This window comes from Myodes glareolus, chromosome 13 (genome assembly GCF_982192425.1).
Source record: "Myodes glareolus chromosome 13, mMyoGla1.1, whole genome shotgun sequence".
In the NCBI taxonomy this organism is placed as follows: domain Eukaryota; kingdom Metazoa; phylum Chordata; class Mammalia; order Rodentia; family Cricetidae; genus Myodes; species Myodes glareolus.
In genome coordinates this window covers 55,303,751-55,321,904 of record NC_142038.1, presented here as the reverse complement: position 1 = coordinate 55,321,904, position 18,154 = coordinate 55,303,751, and the positions used below count along the sequence as shown (strand labels likewise).

The window sequence follows — 18,154 nt, the reverse complement described above, 5'->3', positions numbered from 1 at the left end:
CCATTGTTGGACCAGAGTCTGTAAACTCCTCTGATAAGTTCCCTTTTAATATATCCATTATTTCTGTTCTTCTAGAGAACACTGACTAATACAGGAACTCTCCCTTTCTCAAGAGCTTAAACTGGGGTGTCAGGGACCGTAAAGGAGCCCCACCTTCCCAGTTTTCCAACAGAACTCCCCCACCTAAAGTACCCTGCTTCCTCTCAGCATGTTACCAGCCTCTCTCTGTCTCCCTACAGGAAAAGCATGCAAAGATTGCTCCTAGATTCACGTCTCTACTTAGAAACTTCTACGGATGATGCTTGCCTATTCTGCTTTCCTGATCACGAGAGCACACTGGCCATCTTCCCATTCTTCTAAGCACAACAGACTGACTTTGCTGACCTTTCTTTCTTTACCCAAAACCTGACTACAGCATGGTCAGGAACCATGGAACCAATGTCTAAAAGTAAAATCTAAATCTCTTGTAAGACTACATATGAGAGGAGCTGGGGATCTGGCTCAGCTAGTAGAGTGCTTGCCTAGCATGCATGATTCCCTGGGTTTGATTCCCAGCACCACAAAAACTAGGCATGGTGGTGTGAATATCAGCACTTGGGAACTTGAGGCAGGAGGATCAGGAGTTCAGGGTGGTTTTCAGCCACATAGTGAGTTTAAGGCAGCCTGAGCTACAGGAGAGTCTGCTTTATAAAACAAAACAGAAATATGCAACAACCAAAGAACACATAGGAGGAAAGACAGGAGAAGCAACTCATGGTGTAATTCTAATACCCAGAAGGCAGGGCTGTTAGAGGCCAGCCTGGCTATACAGTAAGTTCCTGGGCAGGCAGAGCTGCATAGGGAGACCCTGTTCCTAAGCAAAAGCAACAAGAAAGAAAGTCTCATGACACTAGACTTTACAGTGGAGTCTAAGCTATGACACTAGTGACAAAAGGACAAGAGATAAACCAGACTTTTTAAAAATCAAACCTTTGGCACCATTAAGAAAGTAATGTGAAGCCAGGCATGGCAGTTCACACATGTAATATCAGATATGTTGGAGGTGCAGGATGAGCTGTGCATCGTGCTCCTATCTAAAAAGCAAACAACCAAGCAAGCAAGCAAACAAAAACAAGACTCAAGGAATTGGGATATAGGCACTTGCTGCCAAGTCTGATGGCCCGAGTTTGGTCCCTAGAACCTACATTGTGGAAGGAGAGGACAGACTCCTGCAAGTCATACTCTGATAACACAAGTTCAAATGCATGTGGAAAAGTTGGCACTCTCCTACATACCTATGAAAAATGTGAAACAGCACAACTACTTTGGAAAGAGTTTTGTGGGTGCTCAAAATCCACACATGACCTAGCAATCCACTGCTGGATATATGCTGCGAGAGTGGAAATTTGTGTGCTCACAAAACCCTGCACTGGATGTTAGCAGCTGTGCTATATAAAATAGCTGTATAGCGAAAATTACTCAAATGTTCATCAGTTGAAGAAAGAAACCAAATATAGGCCAGTAACACAGACTATTCTTCTGCAATGGCAAGAAACAAAAGAGGCTGGGGAGTGATGTCATTGGAAGTGCTAGTGTGAAAGCGTGAGCACTTGGGGTTGATCCCTCACACCTACATTAACACAGACAAACCTCAAAAACCTTAGAGCAGGTGAAAGAAACCAGTCATAAAGGGCGTAGATGCCACCTGCAATGGTCAGTGTCTTGTCAATTTGACAAAATCTAGAGACAACCTGGTAGACAGGCCTCTGGGCCTGCCTGCGGGGGATCATCTTGATTGCATTAGTTGAGGCAGATAGATCTACCCTCAGTGGGCGGAACCATCCACTGGCTGGGATCCTGGACTGTGTGGGTTATACGCAGAGCTGGGCTCACCTTCTGCCTGGTAGTAAACTTCACCCGCAAAGTGCATGATTCCAAATCGGGTGTCATGGATGTTCTTCGGTCTTAGGAAGGACTTGTTGTTGGCATGAACACTGTTCAGTTTCTGCAGCATCGTGACGTCTGTCCCCTGGAAGAACCCAGACGTTCTAAGGGCTGAGGTCCCAGAGTCATGAGGAGGTCAGGAGGCCAACCCACAAGAGGCAAAGCAAGCTGCGTTTAGGATGACTTCCAGCTCACTATTGGACAACTAGCTGACATTGGTTGGTGACTTATGGTAGTGAAGACTCAGGAACAGAGACTAGGGGCTATTCCTTGCCAACTCTCCTACTCTACCTACCGGACAATCACCCAGGTCCTTAGCAGTCTGGGAAGCCTTCCTGCAGGAGGTGTGCTGTACTGGGACTTGTTAGGCAGTGGCTGTGACAACCCTGGGCATGAGTATACCCTCCACACTCAGCACCATGGAGTTTCTTGACATCAGAAAAGAGACTCGGGATGCAGGCTCTACTCTGAGGGAGATGCAGACACATACCTTTGGGAAGCGGCTCTCCTCATCTAGGAGGGAGATGACACTCATGGGCTTGACAGCCAGCAGGTCTAGGACGGGCTGGTTGTCGGTGTAGCGGATGTAGTCCCAGGTGATGTTCTCAGAAAGGTACTCCTCCTGCTCCATTGTGAACACGTGCTTCACAAAGAATTGCTGAAGATGCTCATTGGCGAAGTTGATGCAGAGTTGTTCAAAGCTGTGGAATCGCCACCACCATCATCTTAGTGTGCAGCAGGGTCAGCTGGGTACCACTGCATCTGGGAAGCCCTGGAGTCATGGGACATCTTTGCCCCATGAGACAGCTGTGATGTGTGCACCCAGAACCTCATGCGTATACACCTCTAAGTACATGCTTCCCTTTTCTCTGACTTCAGGGGACTATTAGGGCCTGGACTCTGAACTTAAAAGCTCGGGAACAGCACCCCTACCTTCACTTCCCTGCTGGCTGCCTGCTGCCTTAGATTCCGCCTTGGGTATCACCTGCCCACATTTGTTTTTCTTGCCCACCTAGTTTCCTTGCCCAGCCCTCACCACAGTGGCATCTGGTGACAATGCCCACACCTGCTTCTCATTTCCAAACTCAAAGGCCAGAAATGATCCACAAAAACTCCTAGATGAGTCAAGGCTATTGATTTCTGCTACCACCCTGACCCCATGTCACCGTAGATCAGAGTGAGCAATGCTTGGGGGAAGCTGACTCTTGGGGATGGCTTTTAGTTACACAGAGTTCTTTGGGCAGTGGGGTGTTAAGATGTATGCAGGCTGTATTTACAGGAAGGCCCAGACTTGCTTGCAGACACCCAGGCATTATAAACTCGGAGTGTGAAGTCCTTGCTCTCAGCCTAGTGGGCAGGGTAAGGTCGGGGAAGGGGGACAGGTACCTTCAAGCTTGGTCAGAATCACTGATCATCGTGTGTGTGTGTGTGTGTGTGTGTGTATGGATGAATTGTGTATATGTGTGTGGTATGCATAGCATATGTGTTTGTGTGTATGGATACACTATGTATGTGTGCATGTGTGTGTGTATTGATGCACTGTGCATGTGTGTGGTGTGCATGTGTGCATATATGCGTGTGTGTGGAATCAACCTCAGATATTGGTTCCTGATGCCATCCAACTTAGCTTTTAGAGACTGGGTCTCTACCTATTCAGATAGCCTGGCTAGGCTGTAGGCCACATGGGTCCTTCTGTCTTCACCTTCCCCGAACTGGCATTACACGCATGTGCAGCCTCTATGCCCAGCTTTCCCCATGAGCTCTGAAGGAGAAGACTCAAGCCTGCATGGCAAGCATTTTGCTGACTGAGCTGTCCTCCTCACCCTTCATGTACTATTTTCAGAAATAATGGAGGCTAAGGTCTTTATACCTATTTTTCTGAAAGTTTTCAAAGCCAAATATGTCCAGGAGACCAATGGCCCTCCGCACACTTCGGGGATCCTGGCCTGGTGGTGTGAAGATCGTAGCATTGATCTTCTTGACAATCCATAGGAAGAGGTGCCCGTAGATGCCCTGGGGAGACATGGGGTGAAGCTTTGCTCTCCAAGGCAAAGGAAGAGCCTCCCAAAGGATGTTACCCCCAAAGCTGGGACCTGCCCATCCATCTCTGTCCTGCCCTGCCCTGTGGCTTTGTACCTTGACAAAGGCGTCTCTTCGGTCGGCGGCCTGTGCAATGTTCAAGGGCCTGGAGACGTATTCTCCACGGATGGGGATCGTGTGTTTGATCAAACATTCTCGGAGAGCCTGGAACTGCACCTGGGAAGGGAGCGGGGCTGCATCATTTCCTGCACAGCAGCGCGGCTTGGGACTCATACCTGTTTCTAGTCCCTCTTGTGACGAAAGACCCCTTGATGGTGGGAAATGTTTTGGACCAAAACCAGGGCCAAGGAGGTCACAGCCTTGGTCTCATTAGTGCCTTTGCAATGTTTGTGGAAGTCTGCCTGTTGGTGAGCCTGAACATGCTGATTTCCTGGGCCTGGGAAAAAGAGCAAAGCAAGGTTGGAGGGGAGTGTGCCCTCCCCACCACGCAGAGAAGACAAAGATGGCATGAGCCAAAGTTTTAGAGCACCTGATATAGTTTGAATGTGCGCCTCTGAGTTTCTATGTTGGACATATGACCCCCAAATTTATGTGTTAGTGATGTTTGGAAGGGGGACTTTGGGAGGCGACTGGTTTGTGAGGCTTTCTTTTGCTTTCTGGGACTTTCTGTGCTGAGCCACAGACTAACTTGGGCCAGAAAAATGCACAACTGAAGTGGAATAATGCACATTCCAAAATGCACATACAAAATGCACATTCTGATGAGCGTGCGGCTTGAAGCCCAAGAGAAAGCCATAGGGAGTGAGTGGGTGAGAAGGAAAGACGTGGAGGAGTAGAGAACCACTGGAAGGTAGGGGAGGGTACAGAACACGGGAGGAAGACATGTCACCCTGCCTCCACCCTGGTGCTTACCCCCAGGAGTCCCCTGTATGCGGATGGGCTGAGAGCCTGGGAGAGTGTGGGAAACACACATGGGGAACTGGACAGGGCCATGAGAATCAGGTTTTGGGCTCTGACAGCCGAAGCCCCCCAAGGTTTCTCACAAGACTCTGAACTAGCGGATGTCATGATCCAATACCTCTAGCAAGTCCATTGCAAAGGAGAAGGCTGGAGTTTCCATCAAATCAGAGGAATCCATGTTCTCGAAGACCGCAGCTGCGGAGAGAAGCAATATTCTTGAGAGAAAACTCTGATGTGATTCATAGAGGGCCCAGGCAGGCTGTCTCTACACCTTCGCAAGCACAGTACTCGGGGGAGTAAACCACCTCTCCCAGAACCTCTCCCGGGAGGCGGAATGTCCCCACTGACCACCAGTCATTAGCAACTTAGCTGAACCCGTGAAACAGGCTATGGTCCCCTTTGTCTGGCTAGGTCAGAACCCTGGGACACTGTGGGGAGACTGAGAAGACACTGGCACTTGGGAGCCTGACTGGGGCCTGTTATGAGAGAAGACAGGCTGCCAGCTTCCATGGCTTCGCTGTGCTGTCCTTAGTAGCCCAGGCATGTATGTATTTGTGAAGTCAGGTGGTGTAGTAACGGGGTACCACCTGAAAGCGGCAGTCTCCTGACTACATCTCTGCTTCCAGTCCCTCCTCTTTGAAGGAATGGCTGCCTAGCAGGGACTTTAAAAGCTATGAGAATTGAGGATGTGGCATCATGGTAGAGTGCCTGCCTACTGTGTACAAGGATCTGGGTTCAATACCAAGCATCATACAGCACACACATACACACACACACACACACACACACACATACCTCCTAAGTGTCTTATAGGAACATAATGTAGGCAATAAAAAGGTAATTAAAAAAGCAAAGAAATGGTTTTATAAAACCATTTCATGAAACTTAGAGAGTGGTGTGTGTGTGTGCACGCGCGCACGTGTGTGTATGTACCTGTCCATGTGTGTGCACGTGTGTGTGACCAGAAGTCAACAAGTGGCTTCCTTGATCATTTTCTACCTTATATTTTGCATTTGTGTGGTGATGTACATGTGTGTAGTGTATATATATATATATATGCGTGTGTGTGTATACACCATTAACACATGTAGTGTACATGCATTAATGTGTAGATATGAGTGCATTTACACATGCATATATGTAAGTATGAAGGCCAGACATCAATGTTGGGTATCTTTAGCTATTGCAGGCTATTTTATATTTTTTGGATGGTGTCTACCACTGAACCCAGGCCTGGTCATTTGATTTGACTGGCTGGCCAGTGAGCTCTAGGGACCTGCCTGTCATGGCCGCCACCACCCTCTCACTATCACTGGAGTTACAAACACACACAAATTCTACCCTATGTTTTTGAGACAGGGTCTCACTGAACCTAGCGCTTACCCAGTTTAGCTAAACTGACTGGTTAGTGAGCCTTGGGGATCCTCCTGTCTCAGCCTCCCCAGCGCTGGGATCCAGGACTTTTCTATGGGTTCCAGAGATGCAAACTCAATCCCTCAAGATTGTGAGACAAACATCTGTCCAGCCCCCAGGCCCGAGTTTTACTGTGCCTAAATTTCATGTTGGCATGAGCTCTCTACCTGGTCTGAGTCAGGCAATCTTCCCACCACTGTGCCCACCTCCATAAGCCATGCCTGCCTTTATTTTTCATCATTCCTATTTGTCTCCAGCTCCATGCTGGATTTGTGTCTGAAAAACTATAAAAAGAATTATTATTGACCTAGGTTATCAGCATTTTCCTCTGGAAAGAACTGTCAATCATGGTCAGTGTCTCAGGATGCCACAGGCCAGTACCGTTTAACCCTCCTAGCGTTTTAAGTTCTTACAGATTGGTTATGTGGGCTCACAAGTGGGTTCATGTACTTTGGTTCACCCTGGCCATGAGTGGGTCCCCGCTAACCGTGGAGTGACTGACCTGATTCTTTTAAATGATCTTTTGTGTGGGTATGTGTGCACCTGTGGAGGCTGGAGGTTGATGCTGGAGGGCTTCCTTAACCATTTTTCGTTTTATTTTTTGAGACAGAATCTCTCCCTGTGCTAGAGCTCACTGTCTCAGCTAGACTGGCCTGTCAGTGAGGTCCAGGACCTTCCTGCCGCTGCCTCCCTATCACTGGGATTGCAGGCACATGCCACCATGCCTGGCTTTTTACATGGGTCTTGATCAAAACTCGGGTCCTATGCTTGCATGTTAGCAGCCTCATTGAGAGATGTCTGCTTGGCCCAGGGCCTGATTCTTTCCCTGTAGGGGCCCATGCTTTCACGTCTGCTCCTCAGACCTGTGAGGACTGCAAAATCACAGCCACATTTTTAGGATGTAATTTTCCAAGACTGGGTTGAATCGCATGGTCCTTCTGGCACAAGGGACCCAGAGACCTCTCCCTCCTGCTGTCCTATCCCTCTTCTTTTCTCCCCAGGGGCAAGACAAGAACAACATTACCCATAAAGCCCACATTCCCCAGGTGGAGGATGGCTGCCAACAGCTTGCTGATGTCCCAGTTCTCAGAGTCTGAGAAGTGAAGGATCTTCATGGCCGAGCGAACGTGCGCGTAGTCCTTGGCGTCGCTGAGTCCCTCGTAGGATGTGCAGTTCCCCTACCGGAACAGGACACGTCAGCTGACAGAGCCACCCCAGATCTCTCTCTCTCTCACACACACACACACACACACCCCGCTAGGAGCCGGGAAGGACAAGACGGCTTAGGAACTTAGAGTTTCCCCGAAAAGTCAACTTATAAGCCCTGGGTGACTCTGAAGGGCAACATCCATGTAACCAAACTTAGCAAAATCAATCAATCAACCAATCAATCAATGGATTCCCAGAGGCAAGACCACACAGAGGTTCTCTAAGGAGATGTGTGAGCCCCTTCATTTGGCTTTTGGACTGTTGAAACAATAGACTCTAAGAAACAGGAATTTCATCCAGGAGGCAAAAAGGGCCAGTGCCAGCCAGAAGGAGAGATTTCACACGGTTCTGACAGTTTGTCAGGCCACCTCTTATGAGGACTGGAGCTGAGACAAGGATGCTTAGTTATTCATAGCTCCTGCCTTCCATTTAAAGCTAAATTTCACGTCAAGACCCCACATACAGACCAGCCTGGAGGACACTTGACTGTGTGCCTCTTCCGGGTGTAGCCACATTGAAGAGATCTATCTCTGCCCTGTGTCTGATCACTTGTCTGCTTCGTTAGTCTATTGAGGAGAGGTGGCTGAGCCCAGCTTGTTAGAGCTGCCAGGGCCCAGGCTCTGACCCTGACAGCTCTGCGGGCCCCACAGCTAAGGCACACCTGGGCTTTGCTGGCAGCACTGGGTGACGATGAATGAGTCCCTTCTCTGGGCTTCTATTCCTCGTCCAGCCATCTTGAGCCTGGCTTGTCTCTAGGGCATACAGTGGGCTCGTTCCCTGAGGAAGCACTTCTCAACTGTGACTACATAGCAGGGCCTGTGCTCCTTGCTAGGAGTTACAAACTAATGACCCGTAGTTCTTCACAGCTACTGAATAGCTAAGAGAGTAGACAAGAGACCAATGATCTGCCATGGGCTCTTACCAGTGCTAAGACCAAAGAGGCCAAGCCTAGCCCTACTGGGAGGAAGAGAAAGTTTCCTTGCAGAAGGTGTCTGAACTGGGCTTCTCACAGGGCAGAAGTTGATGGGACAGAGTTGGGAGTTGGGGTCCAAAGGTTGTTGCAAGGAGGGTCAGATCTTGGAGAAGTGTGAGGTTGTACCAAATGTCTTGAACTTATAGTAACTACTGGTTATCAGAGATGTTTTCACGGTGAGATCTCCTTAGTGGCACATAGATGATAGAGTAGAGGTCAAATCTTGTCACTGGGACACCCCAAAACACAACTCCTGCCATGTTCTAGGCAAGGACTGACTAAGACTTTGAAGTATTGACCACTACCTCAAAGTCAAAAGGGTAAGAGAAGAAAGGGATCCAAGGGGTAGAATGTGTCACCCATAGCTGCTTGAATCTCATTGTCCTGGAAAGCAGGGGTCAGGGAGAGCTTAGCTCATGCTCTGAGAGCTTGTAGACTAGGTGAACCTAAGGGAAGGGATGAATATTCTATGGATAACCATCTATCACCTACTGTTCTGGGAACCTCTTGTAGGCCTGGAGGGCTTCAGAAGAAGAAGGGGTGTATGGGAAAGGACCAGAACCTTAGCTTGGGGTTCCAGGAGTACACAGAGTGGAAGAGAAATAGGAGATGTGGTCACAAAATTGCTTTCAAACAGAAGGGAAGGGGATCAGGCACTCACCTCAGGGCCCAACTAAAAGAGAAGCACCTCCGCAGTCAAGATTGAGGTTTGAACATGTGCTGACCCTTCCCTTTGGGAAGAGGAGCTGGGGACTCACCATGGTCAGGTAGTGGTAGTCAGCGGCCATGCCCAGACCCAGCAGTTTCTTCTCCTCCGGGCTCATCCCCATAAGCATGCAGTAGAAAATGTGGTAGTTACGTTCCTCCGCAGCCTAGGAGGAGGGACATCAGAAGGGACGCGTGAGCAAGTCCCACAGAATGTCTCCAGTTTCAGCTTGAAGAACTCCCAGCCACATGTGGCTCTGCCATTTATGCAGGACCAGTCTAAACCCCTTGGTCACCTGTGTTCTAAGCAGCAGAAGATTCTGGATACCATCTGAGGAGCCAAGAGGTTAGCCTGGCCTTAGAGTCACCTTGACATTCCTAGCCCAGAAGGCTGTCCAGGGCTCTGCAATTCAGCATTTCCTGGGGTTTATAGTTACTCAGTGACCTCTGGAGAGCCCATGGCCTTGAGCTTGTGTAGATGTGGGTTTATTTGGTTGGTTTTCCGTTTGTTTAGTTTTTTTGAGACAGGGTTCCTCTGTATAACAGCTCTGCTCTGGCTGTCTTGGAACTTGCTCTGTAGATCAGGCTGGCCTAGAACTCACAGAGATTTTTCTGTCTCTGCCTCACAAGTGCTGGGATTAAAGGAACGAGGCACCACCACCTGAGTAGATGTGGGGTTTGTACATGCTATTTATAACCATAACCACACTGAAAATCCAGACTCTCATCTGTGTGTGGTGTCATGAAATAAGCTTTCTTTCTACCTTGCTTCCCCCTTCCTCAAATCTCCACTTCCCCTTCCACAGAAGCACTTCAGGGTTAGTGTTTCTTCTAGACCTTAAATTCATTTATAAAATTTGCTTATGTAATGTATCTATATATAGTTCTGTTTGTGTAAGAGTGTGTGTTCTTGGGTGTGCAGGTATGCATGTATGAGTGTGAATATGGAAGCCACGGGACAATCTTGGATGTAGTTACTTGGGAGTCTGTCTTGTTTTTTTGAGACAGTGTCTCTTAATGGCCTAGAACCAGGAAGGTAGGCCAGGCTGGTTCCAGAAAACCCTAGGGATCCTCCTGTCTCTGACTCCAGTCCTGGTCACATGGTCTATTTTGTTATCCAGCTCCCTCTGCCACAGTTTCCAAAGCACCTTGCCATAGATTTGTTCAAGCCAGGCCTCAGTTAATTCAAGTGAGAGTGAAGCTTGGTAGGCACCAAAGAATGAAGAAAAGACGATTAGAAGGTCAAAGTTGCCCCTGCACCTACACAGCAAGTTAAAAGAAAGGAGGAAGGAAGGAAGGAAGGAAGGAAGGAAGGAAGGAAGGAAGGAAGGAAAGAAGGGAAAAAGAACAGCAGAAAGATAGATATGTTGAAGCTAGAGAGGTGGCTAAGTTGGTAAAACATTTGTCACGCAAGCGCAAGAACATGAGCTCAAATCCCCACTACTCATGCAAAGCTGAGTATGGTGGGGTACACCTGTAATGCTAGTGCTGGGGAGACAGAAACAGGATCCCTGGGGCATGCTGACCAGCTAGTTTTATTGAATCAGTGAGCTCGAATTCACTGAGTGATCTGTATCCAAAAACAAGGTGGCCAGTGATAGAGGACGACATCCAAGTTCGGCCGTCTGGCTGCCACACAAATGTGCACAAATGTATATCTGCACACACACAAACATGTGTCCATGCATACACTACATGTGCATATGTGCAAGCTATATGGGCAAGAAATTCAAAGCTGGGAAAATGCAATTGTTCCCTTTGCAGCAACATTGAGAAGCACATGGAATCCGGGAGGTGACAGAGGCAGGCGGAGCATGACAGTGAAGAAGCCCCGCCCCCGGGGGGTGGAGTCTCACCTGCCGACAGACTCTGGACTTCTCTAGAAGAAAGTGCTCAATGCTGGCACCCTCGATCACCCCGCTGGCATTGAAGTGAATGTCAATGTACTTTCCGAAGCGGCTGGAGTTGTCGTTGCGGATGGTCTTGGCATTGCCAAAGGCTGCGGGTGGGAGGGGCAGAAAGGAGACCATTTCCATTTAGGGGTCACCTGGGTCTCAGGGGAGGTCGGGGGAAGGTCTGGTGTCTAGGGTTCAAGAATCAACAGTAAGGCGGTTGTCCTTTGGGAGAAGAAGTTTATTATTAGACAGAGAGACGGACAACGTGACCCCGACACTGCCGATCGATCGGCAATGTGTCTGAAGCCTTGAGGAGCGCTCAGGCCCGCTTGGCAGAGGAAGGGGAGGTTCCCTGTTGCATAGTTGAGGAGTGGGCTGCATTTGAGGAAGGAGTGGGGGTGTGGGGGCCGGACTTCTGGTAGGGGCCTTGGTACTTGTTTTCAGCAGCGTGAGAAAGAGGCTGCTTCAGGTGAGCATGGCTTGCAAAGCCCGGAGTCTAAAATCTGACAGTGGAAAGCTTGCAGGTGAAGGTTGAGGATGGCTGTCCAGGTAGGCAAAGGGCAGGACAGGAAAGCTAGCTGGTCAGATGTCAGGGGGCTCTTATCCAGTAGGAATCTGGCCTGAGTGTAGACCCAAGGGAAGAGGTAAGAAGGCTGGCCCAGACAGGGCAGGAGGTGGCTCACAGCTGTGGATGCTTGGCTCAGAATTTGAGGTTGCCTCCTGCAAGTGCCTGTAGGGGGCAGGGAGACTTCTGGGGCCAACACATCAAGTGTGTCACCTTCTCTTTTCATTTTCTTTCTTTCTTTCTTTCTTTCTTTCTTTCTTTCTTTCTTTCTTTCTTTCTTTCTTTCTTCCTTCCTTCCTTCCTTCCTTCCTTCCTTTCTTTCTTTTTGTCTTTTTTTGGTTTTTTTTTTTCAAGACAGGGTTTTTCTGTGTAAATCTGACTGTCCTGGAACTCACTCTGTAGATCAGGTTGGCCTTGAACTCACAGAGATCCACCGGCATCTGCCTCCCTGAGTACTGGGATTAAACGCGTGTGCCACCATCGCCTGGCTCAGATGTGTTTCTTAAGTGGGCAGCCAAAAATACATAAACACATACATATGAGCAACACTAAATAGACTTAACATGTTGTATTCACACACACACACACACAGAGAGAGAGAGAGAGAGAGAGAGAGAAGAAGATGAGGCTGGAGAGATGGATCAACAGTTAAGAGCACAGACTGTTCTTCCAGAGGGTTTGATTTCCAGCACCCACATGGTGGCTCACAATCATCTGGACTCCAGCTCCAGGGGATCTGACCCCCTCTTCTGGTCTCTGCAGGCACTGCAGGAATGTGGTACACAGGCATATATGTAGGCAAACCACTCATACACATAAAATAAAAATAAATAAATAAAATACAAGAATAATTATAAAAGAGGCCATGAATTTAAACAGAAAGAGATTAACTATGTCCAGCAACTCCAAACCTAGGGCCAAGGTAACAAATGCCTGGGCCACCTCTACCAGGGACTACACCCAAGGATGGGGCACTGGCACCTGCACATGCATGTTCATTTCTCCAGATGATTTTAAAAAAGTAACAATGGGGGAGAAAATGGGGGAACAGAAAGAGAAAAATTGTGCCCAGCAGTGACCAGACCTGGGGCCAAATGTAACAGGTGTGTGGGCCACCTCTACCAGGGACAACACCCACGGGTGGGGCACTGGGACCTAACGCAACTCTTCTAAGGGGAAGTTCGATCCAGAGCCTGTCATTAGGTTGGTCTTGTGAGCTCCCTACCAAATGCGACTTCAGAGCCTTGCTGTGAGACATGGTGGCTATGGGGCATTAGCCTTGATGCAACCAAGGCATCCAGCTTGACCTCCTCATTGTCCAATCCTGATTCCTCTCTTCCCTTCCAACACTATCCAGTCAGCAGCTGAGCCTGAATCCTCGCTCTGCCTACTCCTACTTCTTCCTCTTTGTCTTCTCTAGGATTCCCTGTTGCAACCTTAATGGTAAGTTACCCAGATGCATCTTCTTGGGGACCCAGAAACACACACAGACATTTCTCAAACTGGCTTGATCTTGGGACCCCATTTAAAAAGGAATATTATACCGCCTCAATGTAAGGGGACGAGCTTGGTCCCACCTCAACTCAATGTGCCATGCTTTGTACAAGCCCATGGGAGGCCTGCCCCTTTCTGAATGGAGATGGAGAAAGTGTGGGTGGGTAGGGGGATAAATGGGAAAGGGGAGAAAATGGGAGGAGAGGAAGGAGAGGAAACTGGTTGGTATGTAAAATAAATAAAAAATGTTAAATTTAAAAAATTTAAAAATAAATATGCATTATACTGCACACACACACACACACGCACACACACATATCTATAAAGGAATACTATATTTTTCCCTTTGGGGTATGTGTGTGCGTGTGTGTGTGTGTGTGTGCAGTATGGCCAGAGATCAACCTCAGGTGTCATTCTTCATCCACCTTGTGTTTTTGAGAAAGAGTCTCTCCCTGGGATCTGGGATCTGAGGTTTGCCCCATTAGGCTGGGCTGGCTGGCATTTGAGCCCTAGGGATCTGCCTGTCTCTGCTTCTTCTATGCTGGGATTACAAGTGCCACTGTGTAAGATTTTGATGTGGTACTGAGGATTGAATTTAGGATCTCATGCTTATATGGCAAGCATTTTCCCAGCTAAGCCATTTTTCTACAGCCTCTCCTTTTAGTTTTTTACTGAGATAGGGTTTCGTTATGCAGCCCAAGCCTTAAATTCAAGGTCCTCCTGTCTTGGCCTCCCCAGAGCAGGGGTTATAGATACATGCTACTACATCTGACACAAATTCTCTGTACATCTGATGGCAAATGCTCATCAGGGAAGTTTAGAGTAACCAGCTGACCCCTTTGTGCTGCCTGGGGACCGCACACCACTGTCATCCACCCTGGCTTGAAGGCCACGACTGTGTAGTGGCTATTACATGTGGGGAGGGCTGTTCCTGTCCAAGTCCTCAGGATCAAAGCTCACCTTCCAGGATGGGGTTGGCCTCCAGGACCTGCTGCTCAATCCACGAATGCTGGCCGCTGACTGTAGCCAGGAACTGAAGGATGAGCTTGGTCGTCTCAGTCTTCCCGGCCCCAGACTCGCCACTGCCAGAGAATGCAGGGAAATTTAGCCTCACACAGAGACTTACCACCACCTAGAGCCTCTTAACTCTCTAGAAATTATTACCCCATCCCTCAGGCCTGTATCTAGCCCATGCTGACAGGGACACATTTGCCCATGAAGAAATCCAACATTGCATTTGCCCTGAAGTCCCCTGGGCATCTCAAACTATCTATGATGCAGGCATGCCCAACCTGTGGCTTGTGGGCCACCTGTGCTCCAGGATGACTGTGGTGTCGCTCAATACGGTTGTAGAAGACAATGTCCCCCAATGGAACACCCCTGGTAGAAACCAATGCATTGTCTTTTCTTTCCTGCTAGGCTGGAAGACACTTGGCACACTGTGACCTGGGTTATTCCAGGGCTGCCTTGCAGAACAAGTAAGGTGACTCAGTGTCTTTCAGATGACAGTGCGGCTTCTGAGTAGTGGCATCTGTCACCCGGACAGATGTCCAGAATCCCGGGTTCCATCAGGAAGGAGCTCTGTGTGATGGTTGGCGTTGGCTGCCAACTTGACAGGCTCTGGAATCGCCATGGAGACAAGCCTCTGGGAATGTCGGGGAGCGCTTATCTAGAATGGTTGCTTGAAGTGGGAAAACCTACACTACACATGGTTGGCATCTTCCCATGGACTGGTGTCCTGGGCTGAATAAAAAGGAACAATCAAGCTGAGCACCAGCATTCATCTCGCTCTGCTCCCTGACTGAGGATGCCATGTGACCAGCTGCCTCACTCCCTTGCCTTGGTGCCTTCTCCACCATGGCAAAACTGTGAGTGCTTTCGTCCTTCATTGCTTTGTTAGGTGTCTTGTTGCAGCTGGCACTGACTCTTATGGTAGGACTCGTGGGATGTGCTCACTGTCCTGGAGAGCCAGCTTTGATGTCAATATCCATTGTGTTATGTGCCTACAATTTCAGCACTTAAGGAGCCAGGGGTAAGAGGATCAGAAATTCAAAGCCATCCTCAGACACACAGAAAATTTGAGGTTAGCCTGAGCTACTTAAGACCCTGTCTCTGAGAAACAAATAACAACAACAACAAAAAGGTGATTAGGTAAAAGATGGACCGATGCCACTTAGGGTCCCCACCCTCCTGAGCCACCCACGCTCCAAGCCTGGTTTTCTATGACAGCAGCCAAGGGAAGGCTAAGAAGACAAGGGCCACCCAGGCTTACTCAAGATGCCACAGAAGATCACCATGAGGAGCCAGGCTCCAGGGAGCTTGCCCTTCTGCCTGACTCTGTTGCAAGACAGTTAGCTTCCAGAATGCCTCCCTATCTTCTCTGGAGTCCCGAATTTGAATTTTCTTTCTATGGACCTATAGCAGAAAACAGGGTCTGGAGGAAGCTCACCAAGCTTAACATATGAGAGAAGCCAGTTGACAGAGAAGGCCTGGAGGCCCTTCCCACAAGGGAAGCACAACAGAGCACATGTGAGAGGGGCGGGGCTATGTAAATGAACTACAAAGGGTTCTGTGGCTGGTGGCAGGACTCTTTTAGAGAGGATGCTTTTCTCCAGCTCAGTAGGCCACTCCCACTCTCGAGAGCGTATTTCCTTTCTTTAAAATGATACCTATTTCTAACCACGTAGCCTGGGACTCAAGAGCCGAGAAACTTCAGCAGGTGTTCCTGGGGCTTAGATCCTTGCCTGTAACATCACTGGGGAAAAACATCGACCTCTCCAGTTAGAGGTTGGGTGACTTGGAAGCATGAAATGCATCTATGCTAGGGTGCCGTCCTGGTGTCCCTACTCAGAGAGGCAGCATCCCCGTCATGCTCCCCTTCAATGCTCTTACCACCTGCATCCGAACGTGCGACTGCCACCTGCCAGGCCACTGTTCTGTGACAATGAGGCCTTGGGCACAAGTTGGAGTCTTTTACCTGCTGTTGTTTCCTGTGTTAGGACAGGGAGGGCCAATATGATCTTTTTGTTTAGTATTTACTTTTCTTTTCGAGACAGGGTTACACGAAAATGTAACCCAAGCTGGCCTAAATTTTGCTGTATGTCCAAGGATGAACTTGAATTTCTGATCCTCCTGCCCTCACCTTCTGAATGCTGAGATTACAGGGGTGTACAGCTACACCTGGTTCGTGTGGTGGTGTGGACAGAACTTGGTGCGGGAGAATTCCATCAATTCTGTATTCTATCAATCATGTTTTAAATAAAGCTGATTGGCCAGGCAGGAGGTGTAGATGGGAAAACCAGACAGGAAGTGGAAATGATGCAAGGAGAGCAGGAGAATTCTGGGGAGAAGGAAGTTGATTTCTCTCACTCCTTCCCAGATCACCGAAGCATCAGGATGTGAGCTGCCCTTCTGAAAAAGGTACTGAGTCACATGGCTAACATAGATCAGAAAAATGGGTTAATCAAGATGTGAGAGTTAGCCAGTAAGAAGCCTGACCTAATGGGCCAATCAGCTTTATAACTTACAGAGATCTCAATGTGATTTTTCTCTGGGACTAAACAATTGTGGGGACCTGGTGGGAGGACAGAAAACCCAAATAACAAACAGCCCCCCCCCCCACCATGTTACAAGAACTCTTTGCTTTAGCATGCTGTGCAAACATGCTATCAGCTTAGCTATGTCTCTAGCTCGGGGTGCAAAAAGATTTTAAATGAATGAATAAAAAAAAGCACACAAATAAGTGAGTGATGATTACAATACCAAGTTAAGGACTCTGGGATCAAATTCTTACTCTGGGATCAAATTCTTACTCCGACTCTGTTCCCGTCCACAGTCTCTTCCCTCAGCGGGAGGGTCTGTGCAGAGGAGGTCAGGCTGGGACAGGCAGGGAAGCAGAGCTAGGCTTGGGGCTAGAGGGGCACCTGTCCCTGCTAGCTCCCAGAGACCTCAGAGTATGGAAGACCTGTCTTCAAGAAACATGTCCTCAGGGTGTAGAAAACATGTCCTTAGGATGGGAAGGAACATGTCCTTAGGTGTGGGGGACATGCCATTGGGAGCAGGGCAGCAGGAGCAGTTCCGGGCAAACGTCTCTGCTAAGAACTGTGGTTAAGAGAGGCCCTGGGAGATCCTCCGGGAGAGGAGTGTGCCTTTCTTCCCAGGATCCACCGGGCCCTGGAGGAAGCAGGAATGGGGCCCGAGCCTCACCTGATGACGCAGCACTGGTCCCTCTTGTTCTTCTTCATGTTGAAGTAGCAGCTGTTGGCAATGGCAAAGACGTGGGGCGGCAGCTCGCCCATGTGGCGGCTGTAGTAGAGTTGCACCTGCTCCAGGGTGTACAGGGGCAGCATCTGGAATGGGTTCACAGCTACCAGGATGGAGCCTGTGTAGGTCTGGGAAAGGGAGTAGGCAGGTGGTTAGCCCCTGCCGATCCTGGGAGGGAGTTTCTGGCTTCTTCCTCTGGGATCATGGGGTAGCCATGGGGTAGCTAGGATGGTGAGCTTCTGATGGCTTGCTGCCACTAACTATAGATGTGTAGCACGCTATCTAGTTCTAGAAAAGGCTCAATCAAAATGGGTTGAGTATATAGATGAGCTTTTAGCTGTTTCTTTTAGAGATCTCTGTGACGGCTAGGTGACATCTGCTACCCCCACTGACCCCAATCACATGTTCTACGTATTTTCAGCTCAGGATACAACCTGCTCTTGAATACCCTGCCCCCACTCAGCACAGCTGCCCCTGTGGAGGGGAGACCAAAGAGTTCCACAATAGGCCACTGGATTATTCTTCTGAGGACCTGTGAAGGCCTCCTGAAGGAATACGGAGGAGGCAGTGCTCCAAACGTATAGTCCTACCAGCTTTGACATGCTGGGGGCCAGAGAAGAAGCACACTGCCCCAGCAACCCTCCCTGAAGTTTGGCCGCTCCTCTAAGCCCTCCCTTTGCTTGTGTTCCTCAGTTTACTCCTAGGCTAGACAGA

The 18,154-nt window shown here is 49.0% G+C and overlaps 1 protein-coding gene across 1 annotated transcript in view; it reads right to left on the bottom strand.

Annotated features, from left to right (window-relative positions):
• The window catches only part of Myo7b (myosin VIIB), an 81,987-nt gene that overhangs the window by 37,724 nt on the left and 26,109 nt on the right, over positions 1 to 18,154 (bottom strand). The window contains exons 5-14 of the mRNA XM_048442556.3: positions 17,384 to 17,568; positions 14,138 to 14,259; positions 11,080 to 11,222; positions 9,277 to 9,390; positions 7,361 to 7,514; positions 5,042 to 5,118; positions 4,060 to 4,179; positions 3,794 to 3,936; positions 2,414 to 2,624; positions 1,873 to 2,008 (exon numbers count right to left, since the gene is read on the bottom strand). Coding sequence (XP_048298513.3) covers positions 1,873 to 2,008; positions 2,414 to 2,624; positions 3,794 to 3,936; positions 4,060 to 4,179; positions 5,042 to 5,118; positions 7,361 to 7,514; positions 9,277 to 9,390; positions 11,080 to 11,222; positions 14,138 to 14,259; positions 17,384 to 17,568 — 1,405 coding nt within the window. The remainder of the gene's footprint in view (positions 1 to 1,872; positions 2,009 to 2,413; positions 2,625 to 3,793; positions 3,937 to 4,059; positions 4,180 to 5,041; positions 5,119 to 7,360; positions 7,515 to 9,276; positions 9,391 to 11,079; positions 11,223 to 14,137; positions 14,260 to 17,383; positions 17,569 to 18,154) is intronic.